This window comes from Marmota marmota, unplaced genomic scaffold, assembly GCF_001458135.2.
Source record: "Marmota marmota marmota unplaced genomic scaffold, marMar, whole genome shotgun sequence".
In the NCBI taxonomy this organism is placed as follows: Eukaryota; Metazoa; Chordata; class Mammalia; order Rodentia; family Sciuridae; genus Marmota; species Marmota marmota.
This window is the reverse complement of record NW_025999891.1, coordinates 960,846-979,725: the sequence shown is the minus strand read 5'-3', so window position 1 is coordinate 979,725 and position 18,880 is coordinate 960,846. Positions and strand designations below refer to the sequence as shown.

Below are 18,880 nucleotides of genomic sequence, written 5' to 3'. Positions count from 1 at the left end.
GCGCATCCCCCTCCAGCTGTGGGAAGGGGCCGGGCCTGTAGCTTGACGTCGGTGCGGGGCTCAGAAGATGGCTGCGGAGCTGAGCACCGGGCAGTGGCTGCGGCGGCGGCAGCGGGCGGGGAGCGCGGCGGGCAGGGGTTCCGCCTTGCGCGTGGGGCGCTGAACTGAGAGGCGCGGAGGCGGCGAGGGCGCGCGGGGGTCTTGGGGGCTGCCCGGCGCCGCCTCCCTGCCACCCGCCTCACCATGGGCAGTGCGGAGGATGCGGTCAAAGAGAAACTGCTGTGGAACGTGAAAAAGGAGGTAAAGTCGGGGCCAGGACCCCGGGGTTCTTGCCCCGCCCGCGCGGCCCAGGGAGCTGAAGGATCAGTGGCAGCCCCTACGGGCGCCGCGGCAGGCCCGGGGCCAGGCGGGGGCGGGGTCCTGGGCGGGCTAAGGCTGCAATTTTCCTAGATCTGGGCAGCGCCCCTGGGCCCCAGGGGCCCGGCCGGCGCTCCAGGGGTTATTTGCTTGGCGGTCCGGCAGCTCTCTGCGCGTGACGGCAGCAGCGCCGGGAGACCAAAATTGGGGGAGGGGTGGCGGCGATTTTTTGGGAACCCGAACTGCCCATTCATTGCCCGCGCTGCCTGGGGAGGGGGCGGGGCCCCGCGGGCCTCCTGTGGCGCGGATCCGGGTGGGATTGGGGGGCTTAGCTCCTGCTGAGCTACACCCTGGTCCCCAGGCCCTCTGGGAACTGAGTCGTGGCTGTCGGAGGTTTGCCGCACACCCCACAATTTCTCCCTGCACGCCCACCTCCTTACCCAGAAACCAGAGTTTTTTGTTTTTTTGTTTTGAGAATGTTTTTTTAAGATTCAGATCCCCCCTCTTCAAGGAAAGCCCTCATGTCAGGAAGAAAAGAGGCCTCTCTACCAACCCCCTTTACCTTGACCCTGCTCAAAAGCCCATTTCAGTTTCAGTGGGTGAGGGGGTGCCCATATGAATGACTCACCAGCGTATGAGAGCTCAAGCCCGCAGAGTAGATGAAATGAAATGAATTAGGCCTCCTTCCTGTACCTTCCTCTGTGGCTAAGTCGGCCAGATGTGTGAACTCCATGAGGGCAGGCAACCCATCTGTTTTGTCCACTATACTGTATCCAATGCTGTAGAAACTCAGTGACTGGTAAATAGATCTTGAAGACTGAGGTCTGATGAGAAATTATGAAGTTTGGAATATTTTGGACCTGGCCCCTGTGTGACCTTGAATAAGTTAGTTAACCTCTCTGAGTCTTGATTTCTTTGTCTTTAAAATAGGAATAATGCTACCTATCTCATATATGAAACTTCACTATGTTGGTTCCTTTACTCCTTAGACTTTCAGGATTGAGGAAAACTCTAGGTTCTGCATTAACTGCGGACTGGCTACTATGACCTAACATTTGTTCCTTCCCTCTCCTTGTCAGAGATATAATTGAAGCCATCACTTTCCCAGCTTGTGTAAGAAGCTTCACTGTACTTTCGCTCTGAAGTGATCAAGGAAGAATTTCTTTTTTTTTTTTAATTTTCTTTGTGCATTATAATTATATATAATAGTGAAATTTGTTCTTACAAATTTATATATGCACACAATATAACAAAATAATTTGGTGAATTTTGTTCCCCAGTAATTCCTCTGTCCTTCCACTCCTCCCTCCCCTGTTCCCTATCCTCTAGTCTGCTGGTCTCCTGTTTTCATAAGATTCCCCACCCGGCTACCCCATTTTTTTTCCTCTCCCTAGCCTCCACATATGAGAGCAGAAAGGGTTTCTTAAGCCCAGGGTATATCAAATCAGCATTTAAACCTCAACCCTTTCCTTCCCAAGAAGGAAACCTCAGTGATTATCCTCAGAAAGAAGATAGTCCAGTGACTGAGACTTTCAGGAAGAGTATAAACATAAACAGAAAAGTTGCTATCCTCATACTACAGACAGATGTTGCTTGGATTATTGGTGTAATCCAAATTTGGTGGTTGATTAGGGATAGTGAGAAGGATTTTGAAGAGATAATGATTTTTTTCCAGTACTTGAAAGACTATATTATTCCAAGGATGATTCCTTTAAAAAGTGAGAAATGTGCAGAATATGCTACAATTATGTATCTTCCTGTCAAAGGTTGACCTGCTCTGAACTTCATATATTTCCCTTCCCCTTTTACAGAAAAAAATGTATCCTTTCCCCTCCTACAAGAGACAAGGGGGATCATTGTAAGCAAGGCTAAACTTTCACAGTGACCCCTGGTATAGGTCTATAAGTATCTGTAGGTCCTAATCCAAAAATGTGCCTCACTAGCCTGCTTTAGGTGATATAAAGACCTTTAGCTGTGATATTATACTCTGTTTAATGCAAACACCCCTTGAGAAGTAATCTAGGAAACTTTTAACAGTTTAGAGTGCAGGCATCTATCCGATCTGATCCACATTTTACCTAGTCACAAAACCATGAGCAGTTCCAGCAGGGAGGAACCTCCAGATTCCTCCTTCCTTCCTCCTCTCCAGGCTCTGGACACACTTCCACTCTCTAAAGAATATCAGTGCTAAGGGAGGGCCTTGGGGGCCAGGGCAGCATCAGGATGCTGCATGCCTGTTTAAACAGTAGCAAGGACCAGGGCTTGCTTTATTTGTAAGATTTTACAGTGGGGCTGAGGAAATCCACCTCTTAAATCTCTTGTGTTAGTATCTGTCTCCTGGCAGATTCCCCCAGGACACTAACAGTTCTTAGCTTAAGAATTAGAAGTAACTGGAACTTCATTCACTACTGATGTGAGTATAAGTTAGCACAGCCACCTTGGAGAGCATTTTGGCAATGTCTAGTAAAGCAGGATATATGCATCAGAAATTCCTTGTCTAGAAATATAAATTTTTAAAAGTCGGCACATATGTTCACCAAAAGACATGTCCAGAATATTCATAGAAATACTATTCATAACAGCCCCAAACTGGAAACTACCCAAATGCCAGTAGATTGTGATGTGTCTACACAATGGGGAATGAACAGTCTCCAATTACACACCATATGAAGAATCTCACCATCACACAGGAAAGCAAGTGAAACTAGTCACAAAACACAACATGCTGAGATTTTAAAAAATATTAAAATGAGAAGAACTAATCTGATGTTAGAAATCAGGATAGAGGGTACCCTTAGGTGGGAGTGACGACTGGAGGGGAAAATGACGGAGCAGAAGTGCTTTGGGGTGTTGGTCACATGTTCTATTTCTTGCTCTAGATGCCAGTTTTATAGGATTGTTCATTTTGAAAATTTACCAAGCTATAAAATTATATTTACTGAATAATCACAATAAACAGTAAACAATAAGACAGTTTCTTTTTAAAAAGCTTTTTGTGTTGTTGTTTGGGGTGGCAGGGATTAAGGTCAGAGCCTTGTGCATGCTAGACCTCTGGGTACATCCCCAGCCCCTTGAGCTTTTTCTTAAAAAAGATGTGACTGCTCACCTTATAAGGTATTTATTGGGAATCCAAAATCGTCAGGATTATTGGATTCCTCCTTGGATAGAAAAGATTGAAAGCTTATAGCCAGTGTCCCTGTGGCATAGAAGGACCTACTCCTGAACCCTGGAGAAGAGGGAGAAAAGGAAGGGCAGATTGTTTGTCTGCAGTCTTCATGGAAACAGTCTGTCCCTAAAGGACAGTGTGTCTACCTAGAAGCCCTTCTCCAGCTGAGTATCCATGAGCAAATAACCTCCTCTCTCTGTTCTCCAAGGCAAGCCACTTCTACCTGGATTAGAACCTCAAGATGGCAAGTTTTAACATCTCTTCCTGATTTCCTCTCCGTAAGACTTGGAACAAGCTGTGCTGAAAAAAGTTTCCTTCCCCACCCCTCCCATCTCTGTCATTTCAGCAAGTGTACCAAAACCTGGACCAGGAGGGCAGAGCCAAGCTATTTACTTGCCGAGAGGCCTTTTTTTTTTTTCTCCATGTTCTTTGGATGCTAGGGATTAGACCCAGGGCCTTGCACCCACAAAGCACACGTTCTACCGCTGAGTCTACCCTCAACCCCCTCAAGCCCCATGATCAGGAATAAATAAATAAACAAGTAAAGGTAATAATGGTTTCCATTTGTCCACAGGTGAAGCAAATCATGGAGGAAGCTGTCACCAGGAAGTTTGTTCATGAGGATAGCAGCCACATCATTGCTCTGTGTGGTAAGTGAGTGACTTAGGGATAATGGGAAGTAAGAAGTTGGTTTAGAACTGAGGACACTGTCCTGGTGCCAGGAAAAGATGAACCCTCAGGTTTAGTGGTTTGCAAATCTGACTGCAGGTCCAAATCAATCTAGAAGCTTTTGAAATCTTTTTGGGCTCTTACCCAAACTTACTGAAGCAGATTTTCAGACCCATTTTTAATTCCGTTGGACAACAGTTCTCAAATTTTAGTGTGTATCAGTGTCATCTGAGGAACTTGTTAAAGCACATTCCTGGGCAGGCGAGGTGGCGCACACTTGTAATCCCATCCATCAGGAGGCTAAGGCAGGAAAAATTTAAGGCCAGCCTCAGCAACTTTGTGAGACCCTGTCTCAAAATAAAAAGGACTGTGGATGTATCTCATTGGATCAGTGGTAAAATACCCCTAGGTTCAATCCCCAGGACCTAAATAAGTTAGTAAAATCCTCTGAGTTCCAACCCTGGAGTTTCTGAGTCTAGCAGGTCTGGAGTGGGCCTGAGAATCTGGTTTCAACCAAGCTCACAGATGAGGCTGATATTGCTGTTCCAGGGGCCATACTTTGAGAACCACCACCCTGGGTAATTCAGGTTTGGAAACAGCAGCTCTGATTTATCCTTTTTTTTCATTTTGGAGAAGGTTAGTACTTTCTGGATGCTTTCTGTCTCATGTTTTCTTTCTAATTAATACCACCTGGGTTGCTCCATCATCCTAACTCTCCATGCACTGGATTGGATGCTAAAGAACATGAACCTCGGCTAGGAAGGGAAAGCCAAAGTTTTCCTGCCATGGACAAGAAAGTCTGTAATAGACTATTGTTTCCTTCACAGAATGAAGTCGTTTGTCTTTATAGGAGAAAACTTATTTCTACACACAGCTTACTTGGATTTCCAAGATTGATTGATTGATTTTTTTGGGTTACCAGGGATTAGACCTAGGGCCTTGCATAGGCTAGACAAACTTGTACTACTGAGCTACATGCTTTTTAAAATTATCTATTTATTTATTTTGGTGACAAGGATTGAATCCAGGGGTACTTAACCACCGAGCCACATTCCTAACCCTTTTTTTAAAAAATTTATTTATTTATGTATCTTTAGTTTAAGGTGGATACATTAGTTTGTTTTTATGTGGTGCCGAGGAGGAATGAACCCAGTGCCTCATGCATGCTAGGCGTGCACTCTATCACTGAGCCACCACTCCAGCCCCCCTACCCCTTTTTTATATTTCATTAGAGACAGGGTCTCACTGAGTTGCTCAGGGCCTTGCTAAGTTGCTGAGGCTGGGTTTGAACTTGCTCCAATCTTCCTACCTCAGCCTCCCAAGTCACTGGGATTACATTACACCATGCCTGGTTTATTTTTTATTTTGAAACAGGGTCTTGCTAAGTTGATGAGGCTGGCCTCAAAGTTATGGTATTCCTGTGTCAGTCGCCCAAGTTGCTGGAACCTGGGGCATGTACCAATATACCTAGCACATTTCCAGGACTTTGATCTTCCTCCTCTAAACTCCCTTTTTAAATTTTTCACTTATTTCAGTGTGTGGGATCAAACACAGGGCCTAACACATGCTGAGCATACACTTAGAAAGAATGCTTTTTCAGTAAGGCAGAGTTGCTCTTCCTATGAATCCAGCAATAACTAGGGGTCCAAATACTATTTTCCATGCAGGGAAATGGCAGAAAAAAAGATGGACAAAGTCTCTGCCCCCAAGGACTTAAATTCTGTTGAGGGAAACAGGAAACAAATGCAAAGATACATATAATAATAGGTAGCGGTAAGGACTATACAGGAAAAACTGGGCATGGTGGCGCATACCTATAATCCCAGTGAATCCAGAGGCTGAGGCAGGAGGATCACAAGTTCAAGACCAGCCTCAGCAATTTAGTGAAGCCCTAAGCAATGTACTGAGACCCTTTCTAAAAATAAAAAAGCAGGCAATGTGGCTTAGTAGTTAAGTGTCCCTGGGTTCTATCCCTGGTACACACAAAAAAAAAGCCTGCAGGAAAATAAAGCAGAGAGCTGTGAGAAGGTGTTGAGGACAAGCACCCTGTAAGGAGAGACTGAGTGACACTGGGTTTTGAATCCTGGTACTCTGCTTACTTCTTTTTCTTTTTTGGTACTGGAGATTTAACCCAGGGACATTTTACCACTGAACTACACCCCCAGGCCTATTTATTTATTTATTTATTTACTTAGAGACAGGGTCTCAAATTTGCTATCCTCCTGCCTTTAACCTCCCAAGTCACTGGAATTGCCCACATGCATCAAAGTGCCCAGCGTAGAATGTTTCTTAATTTCTGTCACCCTCAATTTGCTTCTTTAAAATTATGGTGGTGATTTGCACAAGAATAAATTTTTGTGGGGATGGAGCTGATGCCTGTGAACATTCTTAGCATTGTAAGAGCTCAGAAAATGCTTTTCTTCTCCTTCAGATGTTGAAACTAAGGCTAAGTTTTGTAGGATCTGAGTCCCACCATCTCCCTTTTGGATAAGGTTCCCCAGCTCTTTGAGATGAACTGATTTCCAGGTTTACAAAGAGAAACCTGATCTTACATTTTGTTGGCAGAACCAAGTTTGAAGAGTATAAGAACTCTCTTCCATTCTACCTGTGCTGTGTTCCCTTGAGGTCAGCCAGTGTCTCATCACCAGAAGGGCTTTACAGGCAGCCCAATTATGGATGGCTTGGTGCTGGGCTTTGTCAAAGCACACACACTAGAGAAAACAGAATCAAGTAGTGCAAACAGCTTGTGCATGGGTGCTATGTGTGGGTAGCTGTGGGAGAATGAGGGAAAAGGTGTTGGAGGAAGACAAGCAGGAAAAAAAGCGGTGGGTGTTCCATGTTCAGGTGGTTTTGGTGAGAAACAACTGTCAGCTCTCCTCTGATAGGTCCGGACCCATAGCCACCCCCAATCCAGGAAGCAGTGGCACTTTTGCTTTTGTCTCCTGCCTGGAAGCAAAGGACTCTTTGCAGCACACTCAAAATGAATGATTTTTCTACTTTCAGCCAATTTCAGTTGCTGCCGTAAAACAAGGCCCCCAGCTCTCTAGGGTTCTAAACTCAGCAAGAGGAACACTGTTCTGCTGGTCTGCAGGAGGTGGCTCAGAGCCATGAGCATAAACTTAAATACCTAGAGTCCGACAAAAAACATCTACAAGCACCAGACATGGTGGTGCACATCTGTAAACCCAGCTACTGAAAACACTGAGGTAGGAGGATTGCCATGGTCAGGCCAGCATGGACAATTTAATAAGACCTTGTCTCAGAATAATTTTTTTAAAAGGGCTGGGGATGTAGCTCAAAGGTAGTATACTTCTGGATTCAATCCCCTCAAAAAAAAAAAAAAAAAACACATGAAGCTGGCCAGATGTGAGACTGGGGTGACTTGGACAGCACTTGTCCTGTGTAGAAGGACAGGCACTATTCATTTTCTACAAGAATGTCACCAGGCTTCCCATGGCCTATTTTTGTTTTAAAACCAGAGAAACCCGAAGTCTGAGATTTTGTATGAAATTTTTCACTTTGTAAATGCTGACAACTAATTCCATTTTTTTCTTTTTTTAATTGTGTGGGCCAAACAAAAGGCATCTGCAGGCCTTTACCAGTTTGCTGCCTCTGCCTTGGGCTCAAGGACATGTGAGCCCAAGAGTTACCTAGGAGCATGTGAGCAGGAGGGGTTGCCAATAGTATCAAGCTATATCAAGTTGGGGCATCTGAGACTCAAAGAGAAAGGAATCCTGTGCTTTATCAAAATTGTTGTTCCAAATAACAGCAATTGGTGTTCTAAATTTGAGCTCAAAATAAGGTTGATTTAAAGCAGTGATTATCAACCATTTTTTCCTCCCTTTCTGCAAGCCATTTCCATGCATTACACACACAGTAGAGTCATAACCAGGGGGAAAGGGAAGGAGGAGGACTAGTTATGCATTGATTGAAAAAAATGCCACCCCTTTGCCTTTTGGAGATTCTTATATGCCAGTCTTCCTCATCTAGAAAAATGCTCAGAAGTGCATGTTTAGTCTGAAAGTGATCCAGACTTTTTTTTTACTGGGTTTTACTACTGTCCTAACCACATGCAGTATTCAGCTTTGTTCTAAGAGGAATAGGATTACAAAGAATGTGCTAAGAGTGAAGGCTTCAGAGACTGTTGTAACTGTGGAATGACCATATTCCCTAGAGGGTCCGGGGCTGCCCTCAACTCCATGCTGGCCCTCTATTCCTGGCGAGGAGGACTAAGGGGTGACTGAGGAAGGCCAAACCTAGGCAAGATGAGCTTCCTTAGAATGTAGACATTTGGTTAGGTGTGGTGGCATATGCCTATAATCCTAGGAGCGTGGGAGGCTGAGGCAGGAGAATCAAAAGTTCAAAGCCAACCTCAGCAATTTAGCAAGACCCTAAGCAACTTAGCAAGACCCTGTCTCTAAATAAAATATAAAAAGGTCTAGGGGTGCTGGGGCTATAGCTCAGCGACAGAGTGCTTGCCTAGCATGTGTGAAGCACTGGGTTCAATCCTCAGCACCACATAAAAATAAATAAAGGCATTCTATCCATCTACAACTACAAAAAAAAAAAAAAGACTGGGGATGAGATTCAATGGTTAAGCACCTATAGGTTTAATCCTTGATACCAAAAAAAAAAAAAAAAAAAAAAAAAAAAAAAAAAAAAAAAAAAAAANAAAAAAAAAAAAAAAAAAAAAATTGACCCAAGAAAGTTGTGACCAGATTCCAGTTCCCATCACTCAGGAAGATGGATGGGACTCCCAAGACTGGCAAGAAAGATGCATTTGTTGATTTTGCTGTGGTTGTTCCTAAACCTATCTATCCAGAAACCAGTCAGGCCCTGCAAGTAGAAACCTTCCTTGTGAGGAAGCTTTCCTGGCAAATCCAGCTGCTGTGGGAGGGGTCTTCTCATGCTGTCCTCTGTATATCAAGGCTACAGTGCTGCTCAGCTTGGCAACCTCTGAACTCCCAGGCCAGAAAATGAGTACCTGTGCAACTGCTTCTCAAGCTGCAGAGGGTGGGCTGGGAGAATGGACTCAAAACTACCATCATGTGGCCGGGCATAGTGGAGTACGCCAATAATCCCAGCGGCTTAGGAGGCTGAGACAGGAGGATCGCAAGTTCAAAGCCAGCCTCAGCAATGGTGAGGTACTTAGCAGCTCAGTCTCAGTGAGACCCTGTCTTTAAATAAAATGCAAAACAGGGCTGGGGATGTGGCTCAGTGGTTGAGTGCCCCTGAGTTCAATCCCCAGTACCAAAAAAAAAAAAAAAAAAAACTACCATCATGGGAAAGGGATCTTTGATATTTCCCTTTTATCTTAAAACATTATGTCAGATTTGCATGTGGCTCCATAATACAATGAACCTAGTGCATGCTAAGCACCAGCTCTACCCCCGAGCTGTATATACCCCTCACTCGGGTCTTTGAATTTTTTAAATATATTTTTTTAGTTGTAGGTGGACACAATACCTTTATTTTATTTTTATGTGGTGCTAAGGATCAAACCCAGTGCTTCACACTTGCATGCTAGGCGAGCGCTCTACCACCAAGCCACAACCCCAGCCCCTGAATTTTTAAATTTTAATGTAAAGACTTACTGTTGTGGCCCAAGGATGGAGCTTAGTGGTAGGGTAGTTGCTTAGCATGCATAAGACCCTGGATTTGATCCCCAGTGCCAAAAAAAAAAAAAAGACTATTGAATCAAATTAATGCTCATGTTTTCCCTATGTCTTCATGAACCCCTTTCCTACTCCTATAGGCTGGTGTCTCCTGCCATCCCCTGCATTTGACTTGTACCTATGGGAAGAGCACTGAAAGTCAGAGTTAAATAGCAAATCATCCCAAGGCTTGCCTTTGAACCCTGCATCTGAAATAGTAATGCATGTGCTGAAGGAGGCACAGTTATTCCCTTGCCAAAAAGAGATCCTAAGTAGGATAATTGTAACATCAATCCATGAGCCTTGGAGAAGTCCTGTTTCTCTGGGCTGCCCTCCCTTCTGGCTCAGATCTGCATCCGCAGTATCTCCAGTGACTCTCTTCTGATTGGTGAGTAGAGAGAGACTCCTGGTCTGGCAGAGCAGGTTCTCAGGCTCTGTCTTCTCACACCAGTAGCTAGGCATTGGGAGGAGGGTGCAGGCCAGCCCTGCCTCCTGCTTCCTGGTGCAGCTTCCCGCAGATGGGTCAGCCTGAGGGTTGCTTCAGGCTGAGGATGAGCTGTAATGGGAGATGGGGGTGGAGTCTGTGGAGCTGGGAATAACATGGGCTTTATTAACCAGCTCCCTGTTGCTAAGCAGCTTCATTAGCCAGGAAGGTCTACCCTGCAGTGAGCTGCTTCAAGAATGGCAAAGGGATGCTAATAAGCTAGGAGAGAAGCAGGTGCTAAGGGATACTTGCATTCCACCTGGGATATTGCAGCCAGAAATGTTTCAGTACATTCTGAGATTCAGACTCCAAGGCAGTTTTCAGCCTATCTCTTTTAAGTTAAAGGATTCCTTTTTCATACCTGCATGGAATGAACAGCTCATCCCCAGGCCATCTTACTTCTGCATTCTATCCAGAAATGATCAAGTAGGAAAGAAGTTCCTCTGGAGGAACTGGTTCCCCTCATTCCATGCTGAGGCGTGGCTGAGTTTATGTGGTGGGAGTCTGTAGCTGGGCCTTGGAGTTAAGCAGACCTGGGTTTAACATCCTGACAGTCTCTCAGTGTGTAACCATAACCAGTTACCCGTCTCTAAGGCTACACCCATAAGGTAGATATGAGGATCAGAAGAGCCATGCAGGGCTGGGGACATAGCTCAGTAGTAGACTAGTATTTGCCTAGTATGCATGAGGCTCTGGGTTTGATCCCCAGTTCAAAAAAAAATAGAAGGGAAGGGGAAGGATACAGATAAAGCATATAGCATGGAGCTGGGTATATAGGAGTGCTCAATAACTTTTTTTTCCGGTGGGAGGGTACTAGGCATTGAACCCTGGGGCACTTAATCACTGAGCTACAACACCAGCCCTTTTATTTATTTATTTGTTTGTTTGTTTGTTTTTAGTTGTTGATGGACCTTTATTTGTTTATTTATATATGTGATGCTGAGAATCAAACTTAGTGCCTCACACCTGATAGACAAACACTCTACCACTGAGCTACAACTCCAGCCCCTTATTTTTTATTTTGAGACAGGATCTCAGTAAATTTATTAGGGCCTTGCTAAGTTGCTGAGGCTGGTCTTGAACTTGCACTCCTTCTGGCCTCAGCCTCCTGAGTCGCTGGGATTACAGGCGTGCACCAAAGCACCTGGCATCTACTTTGTTCTTAGAACTGACCTTACAACCTTCCCATAAAGCCTCCTTGAGGCTTCTCCAAGATTCCATCTGAGAATCCAGGTTTCTGGAGTCTGGAACTTCTAGACATTCAGGGCAACTTGAACTCTTAAGAACTCAGGAAATTTTGATCATATTAGGGAATTGTTATTAATTTTATAGGTGCAATAAAGGTATGTGTACATATTTTTTTAAGAGTTTAGATGTTCAAAATATGCTTCAAAATAATGCAGGGGCGTGGCTGGAGCTGGAGCTCAATGACAGAGCACTTGCCTTGCGAGTGTGAGGCACTAGGTCCGATTCTCAGCACCACATAAAAAATAAACAAATAAAATAAAGGCATTCTGGGGGCTGGGGTCATGGCTCAGTGGTAGAGCACTTGCCTGGCGTGTGTGAGGCACTGGGTTCGATTCTCAGCACCACCTATAAATAAATTAATTAAATAAAGGTCTATTTACAACTAAAAAATATTTTAAAAAATAAATAAAGGCATTCTGTCCACCTGCAACTACAAAAAAAAAATTAAAAAGAAATGCAAAGGTAAGAAAAACTTGGTAGCAGGTAGTTCAGCTGAACAAGATTGGTTGTGACCTGATAACTGTTTTAAGTTGGGTCATAGGTACATGGGGGTTCATTACACTGTCTTCTTTTGTATATGGTTGGAATTTTCTATAATGAAATCTTTTTTTTTTTTTTAAAGGAGATGGAAGGGCTGGGCTGGGGATGTAGCTCAGAGGTAGAATATTTGCCTGACATGCAAGAGGTCCTGGGTTCAATCCCCAGCAGTGTGTACAGAGAGAGAGAGAAGGAGGAGGAGAAGGAAGGGATGGAAGGAGAAGGAGAGAGGGATTTTAAGAACAGATCATTTTCTTGAGGTTTCTTGAATAAAGGGGAGCAGCTAAATGAGACAATAAGCAAATAGGAATGCAGGTTCAAGGAAGGTGATGCTGGTACTTTTTTTTTTTTTTAATCTGTTTTTTAGTTGTTGATGGACTTTTATTTTGTTTATTTATTTATATGTGGTGCTGAGATTCGAACCCAGTGCCTCACACATGCTAGGCAAGCGTTCTACTACTGAGCCACAACCCCAGTTTCATGGTTTTTTTTTTAACTGGAGAATTTATAGAATGTTTATATTCAAATGGGAAGTACCTAATAAGGAAAAATTGAAGATATAGGAGAGAGAAGGGATATTTGCGGGGAGCCGAGTCCTCCCAAAGGTGAAGGGGGCACTGCTCCAGTTGTGCATGTGGGCAGGCCTGAGAGAAGAGCATGAACAGACAATCCATAGTGTGGTAGGTGCTGGTGGGGAGTCAGGGGATGAGCATAGGCACAGGGAAGAAGACACCATGGCTCACTGATCACCTTCAGAGTGCCAAGCAGTGGCCAAGAAGTCTTTTACACCTTTACATTGCTACTTGCTGCTTTTTGTTATCCAGCACCCTTTGAGGTGGACCTGTTATTTTACCTAATTGCAGCTAAAGCTCAGAGAGATTTAGTGAGTTGCCCAAAGTCAAACAGCTGGGAAGGACAGGGAAAACACAGGGTTTGGTGTGCCTCTGAGGCTTATCAAGAGTGGAGCCTGGGGGCTGGGATTGTGGCTCAGTGGTAGAGCGCTTGGCACGGGCGGGACCCAGGTTCAGTCCTCAGCACCACATAAAAATAAAATGCATTGTGTTGTGTCCATCTTTTTTTTTTTTTTTTTAATATTTATTTTTTAGTTTTCGGCGGACACAACATCTTTGTTTGTATGTGGTGCTGAGGATCGAACCCGGGCCACACGCATGCCAGGCAAGCATGCTACCACTTGAGCCACATCCCCAGCCCGTGTTGTGTCCATCTTAACCAAAAAATAAATATTTAAAAAAAAAAAAAAGAGTGGAGCCTGGGAGTGGAGGAGTTGGTTGGCCCTCATGGAAACTCAGCTTGCAGTAATTTAACAGAGCTAATGGTGTTCAGAGACTCCCTCGGAGATGGTGGGTGCCTTGTTGAACTGAGTGAGCCTGTCTCTCTCCACTGTGTGAGAGGCTGACCCTGGCCTGCTTCCTTGGGAAGCCACTGTGAACCTGGTGCATGCAGACCCTGCCTTGCATTCCCCCTAAGACAAGGAAAATGGGTACATGTGGCTTGAATTCCATTTCTCTCACCTTGGTTCCAAAAAACCAGGGCAATTTTTTTCTCCTTCCAGAGTCTGGATGGGAGTGTTGCTTTCTTATTTGGGGGTGTTGAGCAAAGCTGAATGTTGTTGAAGCAAACAGCTAGCATCACCAAAGCAAGCTGAGAGGAAAATGTAATTTAGTTACTCTGCTTCCTGGTACGATGTCCTGAGCTGCTTTTCTCTGCCATGCCCTTCTGCCATGATGTTCTCCCTCACCTTTGGCCCAGAGCAATGGAGTTGACCATCTGTGGACTGAAACTCTGGAACTATGAGGGATGAATAAACTCTAAAAATAGAAATGTATTTTAGTTTCTGTAGAAATGTTGGTTTTAAGTGGAAGTAGCCATTACCAATCTCTGGGTAGAAATAGCCATATAGAGAAGAAGTAGGGAAAAGCCAGGCAGAGTGGTGCATGCCTGTAATCCCAAAGGTAGAGACACAAATTTAAGGATATCACTGGGTGCGGTGGCACACACCTATAATCCCAGCAGCTCAGGAGGCTGAGGCATGGGGGTCAAAGCCAGCCTCAGCAATTTAGCAAAGCCGTAAGCAACTTAATAAGACCCTGTCTCTAAATAAAACATAAAAAAAGGGCTAGGGATGTGGCTCAGTGGTTAAGTGTCCCTGGTTTCAATTCCCAGTACCAAAACAACAAAAATACCACAAATTTGAGGGCAACTTAACGAGACTCTGTCTTAAAAAATAAAAAGGGGGGCTGGGGTTGTAGCTCAGCGGTAGAACGCCCGCCTCGCATGTGCAAAACCCTGGGTTCGATCCTCAGCACCACATAAAAAAAATAAATAAATAAAATAAAAAGGGTTGGGATTGGGACCTGGGTATGTAGCTCAGCGGCAGAGCACTTTACCTGGCATGCTTGAGGTCCTGGATTCAATCTCACACACACTGTTGCAAGTGGCACTATTAATAATTACTCAGAGGTGGATTATCTTTAAATGCAAGCATATATTCAATCACAATAATCATCAAATATAAACAATTAGAGCAAAAAGTTTTGGGTATATGGGGGAGCACCCCAACTAGCATTTTTAAATATTTATTTTAAAATATTTATTAAATATTTATTTTAGATGGACACAACACAATGCCTTTATTTTTTATGTGTGCTGAGGATCCAACCCAGGCCCCGCCCATGCTAGGCGAGCACTCTACCGCTGAGCCACAATCCCAGCCCCCAACTAGCATTTAATGCACACTAAACACTATAAGCAAATTACACAATCGTGGGGCAACCATGAGCCCCCAAAACACCTCCCATGCCATGCAACTTCTCTTAGCCCAAGAGCAGACATTGTCCTTCTCTCCAGCCAAAGGCTGGACATCAGGGAATGGTGAAGTCAGTCCAGAGATGGACAGCAAGGTGGCCAGTCTCACCGATGTCCTTGGAGCAAAACTCTTCAATGTGGCAGGACCAGCAATTTAATTACAGTTCAAAGCTGGTGATGTATGTTGATAATTGGTTACACCCAGTGAAAGTCAACGTCCATTGGTTATGTCCAGTGAGGTGATGTAATTGCAGCTGGGCATGTTCTTTGCACGTGTCCATGGAGCTGTGCTCCCTATCAATTGCAACCAGTCATTACTAAGCATGCTTTTGGCTAGTGCCCCTTATAGCTTTTTATCAATTGCAAGCAGACATGACTAAGCAGTTCAATGGCTGCTGTTATTTATGGCCACCAACTTAGTGAGTCCCAGCATGTCTATGTCTATGGCAGATGCTCTTTACACACACACACACACACACACACACACACACACACAAAAGGACTGGAAATATAGCTTGATGGGAGATCACTTGTCTAGCATGTGGATGGCCTGAGTTCAAATGCTAGTACTGCAAAAAAAAAAAAGAAGAAGAAGAAATAGGGAAAAGAAGTCAGTGATGCCTGAAGATGCCTCTTTGCTCTTCCCCACCTCATTTGCTGCCCGCTAAAGTTCCAACCTCCTTCTCCAACAGCTGGGATAAACTACTCACCTAAGTTCCTTCTTTGAAGAGCCCCACCTTTCCTCTCTTTCCTTTCAGGAGGCTACTCCTCCTGGTAGTCTTGGTCCCATTATACAGGGGCCTAAACCAGAAGCCCTTTGGCATTAAGCTTTTGAAAATTCTGCTCTGAATGATGGCCCCAAAACTCCAGGACAAAACTGAACCACCTGTGACTGACTGCTCTGCCTGCACTTCCCTCCCTCAGGTTCTCCATGGCAACTTTTACTGAACTCCCTCATTGTACAGATGGTAGCTGGGAGTAAAGGTGAAACTGAGCCAGAGGTTGGGGGAGTAGGCTGTGCTTGCCATACCTCCTCTACTCCTGTCCCCAGTGCCTCTTGGCTGAGTGTCCTGGACCCAGATTCATGTCAGACTGTACCAACTGTAGGTGCTATGATTCTGCACTTCAACAAAACTGGGCTTATCCAGGCCCGTGTCTGTAGAGCATAGCTTTAAATATAAATATATATGCACATGAGAGGCAAGGCAGACTGGGAGAACCATCCCAGAGCCAGCCTTGTTTCTGAGGCCCCCTTGGACCAACTGTGGACCCCTCCCCAAACACTACTGCATTTCCTGGAAACCATAGCTTCAGTTTATTTCTGTGAGCTCCTGAGACACCTTGGTTTGTCCCAGCCCATGGAGTTGTTTCTCCTATCCCCGCCCAGCTCAGGTTACCTGCTGTTGCCCTAAGCAGGTTCCCCAAGGGGTAGGGAACCAAACCATCTTGGAAGACTATATTTGCTAAGGGAGCTGGTGAAAGGAGACAGGTAGAGCCAGTGTCATGGACAGACCGAGGCTTTCTGAGGTTTGTGAATTTGATTCACTCTTGGGTTGGAGATTCTGGCCTCATCTCATAATCAGACCCTTGATGGTCACTTACTCAACTACTACAATTATTGGTTTGAAGTGGTAATACGTTCACCTGATTCAAAAATCAGAATTATATAAAAGGTGTACTTCAAAGGCCTTATTCCTTTCCTTGCCTATTTCCACTCAAGTCACTGTTTTGTTTCTTCTGTACCCTTCTAGAAATGAAATATATATATATATATATATATATATATATATATAATCTTTGTTCATTCACCTTTTTTGTAATTCAAAGGTGCCATGTGGTCATATTGTCCTGCATCTTCCTTTTGGAGTGCTTTCCATTGTTCTTTTGAGAGTACATCTCATTCTTTTTCAGTTACACAATATTCTACTGTGTGAATATGCCAAATTTACAAAACATGACCCCTATTGACTAACATGTGGATGGTCTCCAGTATTTGCTGTTAAACTAAGTAATCAAGCAGTTATATCAACAGGGAAGATTCCAGAAGAGGGATTGCTGGGTCAGAGATTATTTGCACATTTATAGTACCATATCGCCTCCCACCAGCAATATACGAGAAAATTCAGCAACTTTCCACTTCCCTTTATCTCTGTCTCCCCAGTGTCTCACTCTACAGTGGTATCCTTGGAATGGTTAAATAAGCATGTAAGGGGACGGGAGGTAGGGCCCTATAGAATTCCATTAGCACCTGTGATCTCTAGCCCCAGATAGTATTTGTTAAACTCCATACCTTTATGGGCTTGAGGGGGACTGAAGAGGCTAGGGCTAATCTCGGCCTATGGTTCCCAGCCTTTCCCTGGGAAGATGGCATCAGACCTTTCAGTGGAGGGTGGGAGGTGTTCATAGCAAGGTGCTGAAATTAAATTTGGTTATGATTCTGCCTACTCAGAACTGTAGTTAGTTCTCTGAATCTTCTTGTTAGTGGGATGGAATGGATGACAGTGGAGAAGTTACCCTGGTCTCATCAGGCCCTAACTCTAAAGGCCACCAGAAGATCAGGGTCGGCAGTTAAGAGTATCATGCTTGTTAAGTCATGTCTCTCTATTTTGACTCATTTGCCCAAGCCTTTCCACCCCAACTAGTATTGATTTTTTTTATTAACAATTAAAAATCTTTCTCATATGAAATGAGGTAAATGATACTATTACAGGCTGTTACCTTGTAATACATCCAGAGTGGCTGTGGGTAGTACCAAGACCCACTGGGATTGGAGCCCTGAAGCCTTTGGAGCTGGGTGCCAAGGACCCAGATAGCTCAGCTAGCAGGTGGATGGGCTCAGCCAACTTGGTGTCTTAGTTCTATGGACATCTCCAGCATGGCCTCCACACTGAGAGCTAGTACCATGGTGGCAGAACTAGGGCAGAAAGGAGAAATGCCCTAGAGTTCCCCTGCTTGGTGCCCTGGGCTCTCCCTGAAGGGAGGAGATAATAAGCATGGGCCTTCAGTTAAACTTCCCATGGGAAGAGTACTTGACATTCCCCTGTTCTTTCTGTGAAAGGCCTTTCCTTAGGAGGAAGTTCAGAACAGAGCTGCTTGTTATTGCCTATGGTTCTGTGGGCAATTGTGATTGTTGTATTCACTGTGTATTAGAGAGAGCGTGTGTATGGTTATGTTTGCATCTGAGTTTCCTTCAGTGGGAATGTTTGGATTTCTGCCCAAATCAAGTGTTAGACCAGGGGTTCTTAATCTTTCTGGGGTCAGGTACCCACTTTTAAAAGCTAAAAGTCAGCATGCACACGGCCCTGGATTCAATCCCCAGCACCACAAAAAAAAACACTCCCTAAGCATTCTAGAGCACAACAACTTTTATACAGATTCTATACAATTTCAGGATGTCTGTGGAGTCCAAGAAACCCATCTGTAAACCCCCTGAGATAGGGATTCTCTATTGTTATTATCATCATCAATGTTATTAATTTTGCCTACACACTACACACATGACATTTTTCATCACGTTTGCTGATTTTCGGGCGCACTGCTGTGAGAATGGTCAAGGGCAACTGTTTTCAACAATCACCAACCAAGGAGCACATGGAACTAGACAGAGAATATCTGGCCTAAGGGGTCATTTGCTTTGTTTGGAAGGTTGAGGGTGCAGATTTCTCCTTCCCTAGACAGGCCTGGCACATTGCCTAGATTTCATGGAAGAAACTTAGGGGTGATCACTGGGACAGTATTCCCTTGTTGCAGTACTCTCTGAGGAAAGCCTCCTCTCTCAGAGCTGGGAGGCTGGCTGAGAAGATGAGTGAGGCCTAGCAGGTCCCCAGCGCCCTGGCCTGCCTGCATTTGCAGTTGCCTGGGGAAGGTGGGAAGGCTAATGACTCATTATCCCTGCAATTAGACATATCACTGAAGCACATGATATCCTGCAGGACTAGT

At 44.6% G+C, this 18,880-nt stretch overlaps 1 protein-coding gene across 6 annotated transcripts in view; it reads left to right on the top strand.

Moving 5' to 3' along the window:
• Window positions 1-26: 26 nt before the first annotated feature.
• Sgsm2 (small G protein signaling modulator 2) overlaps window positions 27-18,880 on the top strand; it is a 40,205-nt gene continuing 21,351 nt past the window's right edge. For 2 of the 6 annotated variants that reach the window (XM_048792942.1, XM_048792931.1), the window contains exons 1-2: window positions 27-300; window positions 4,098-4,173. In XM_048792942.1, coding sequence (XP_048648899.1) covers window positions 244-300; window positions 4,098-4,173 — 133 coding nt within the window. In that variant the 5' untranslated portion in view covers window positions 27-243. The remainder of the gene's footprint in view (window positions 301-4,097; window positions 4,174-18,880) is intronic. The other 4 variants (XM_048792945.1, XM_048792934.1, XM_015500984.2 and 1 more) reach the window with 3 other exon arrangements.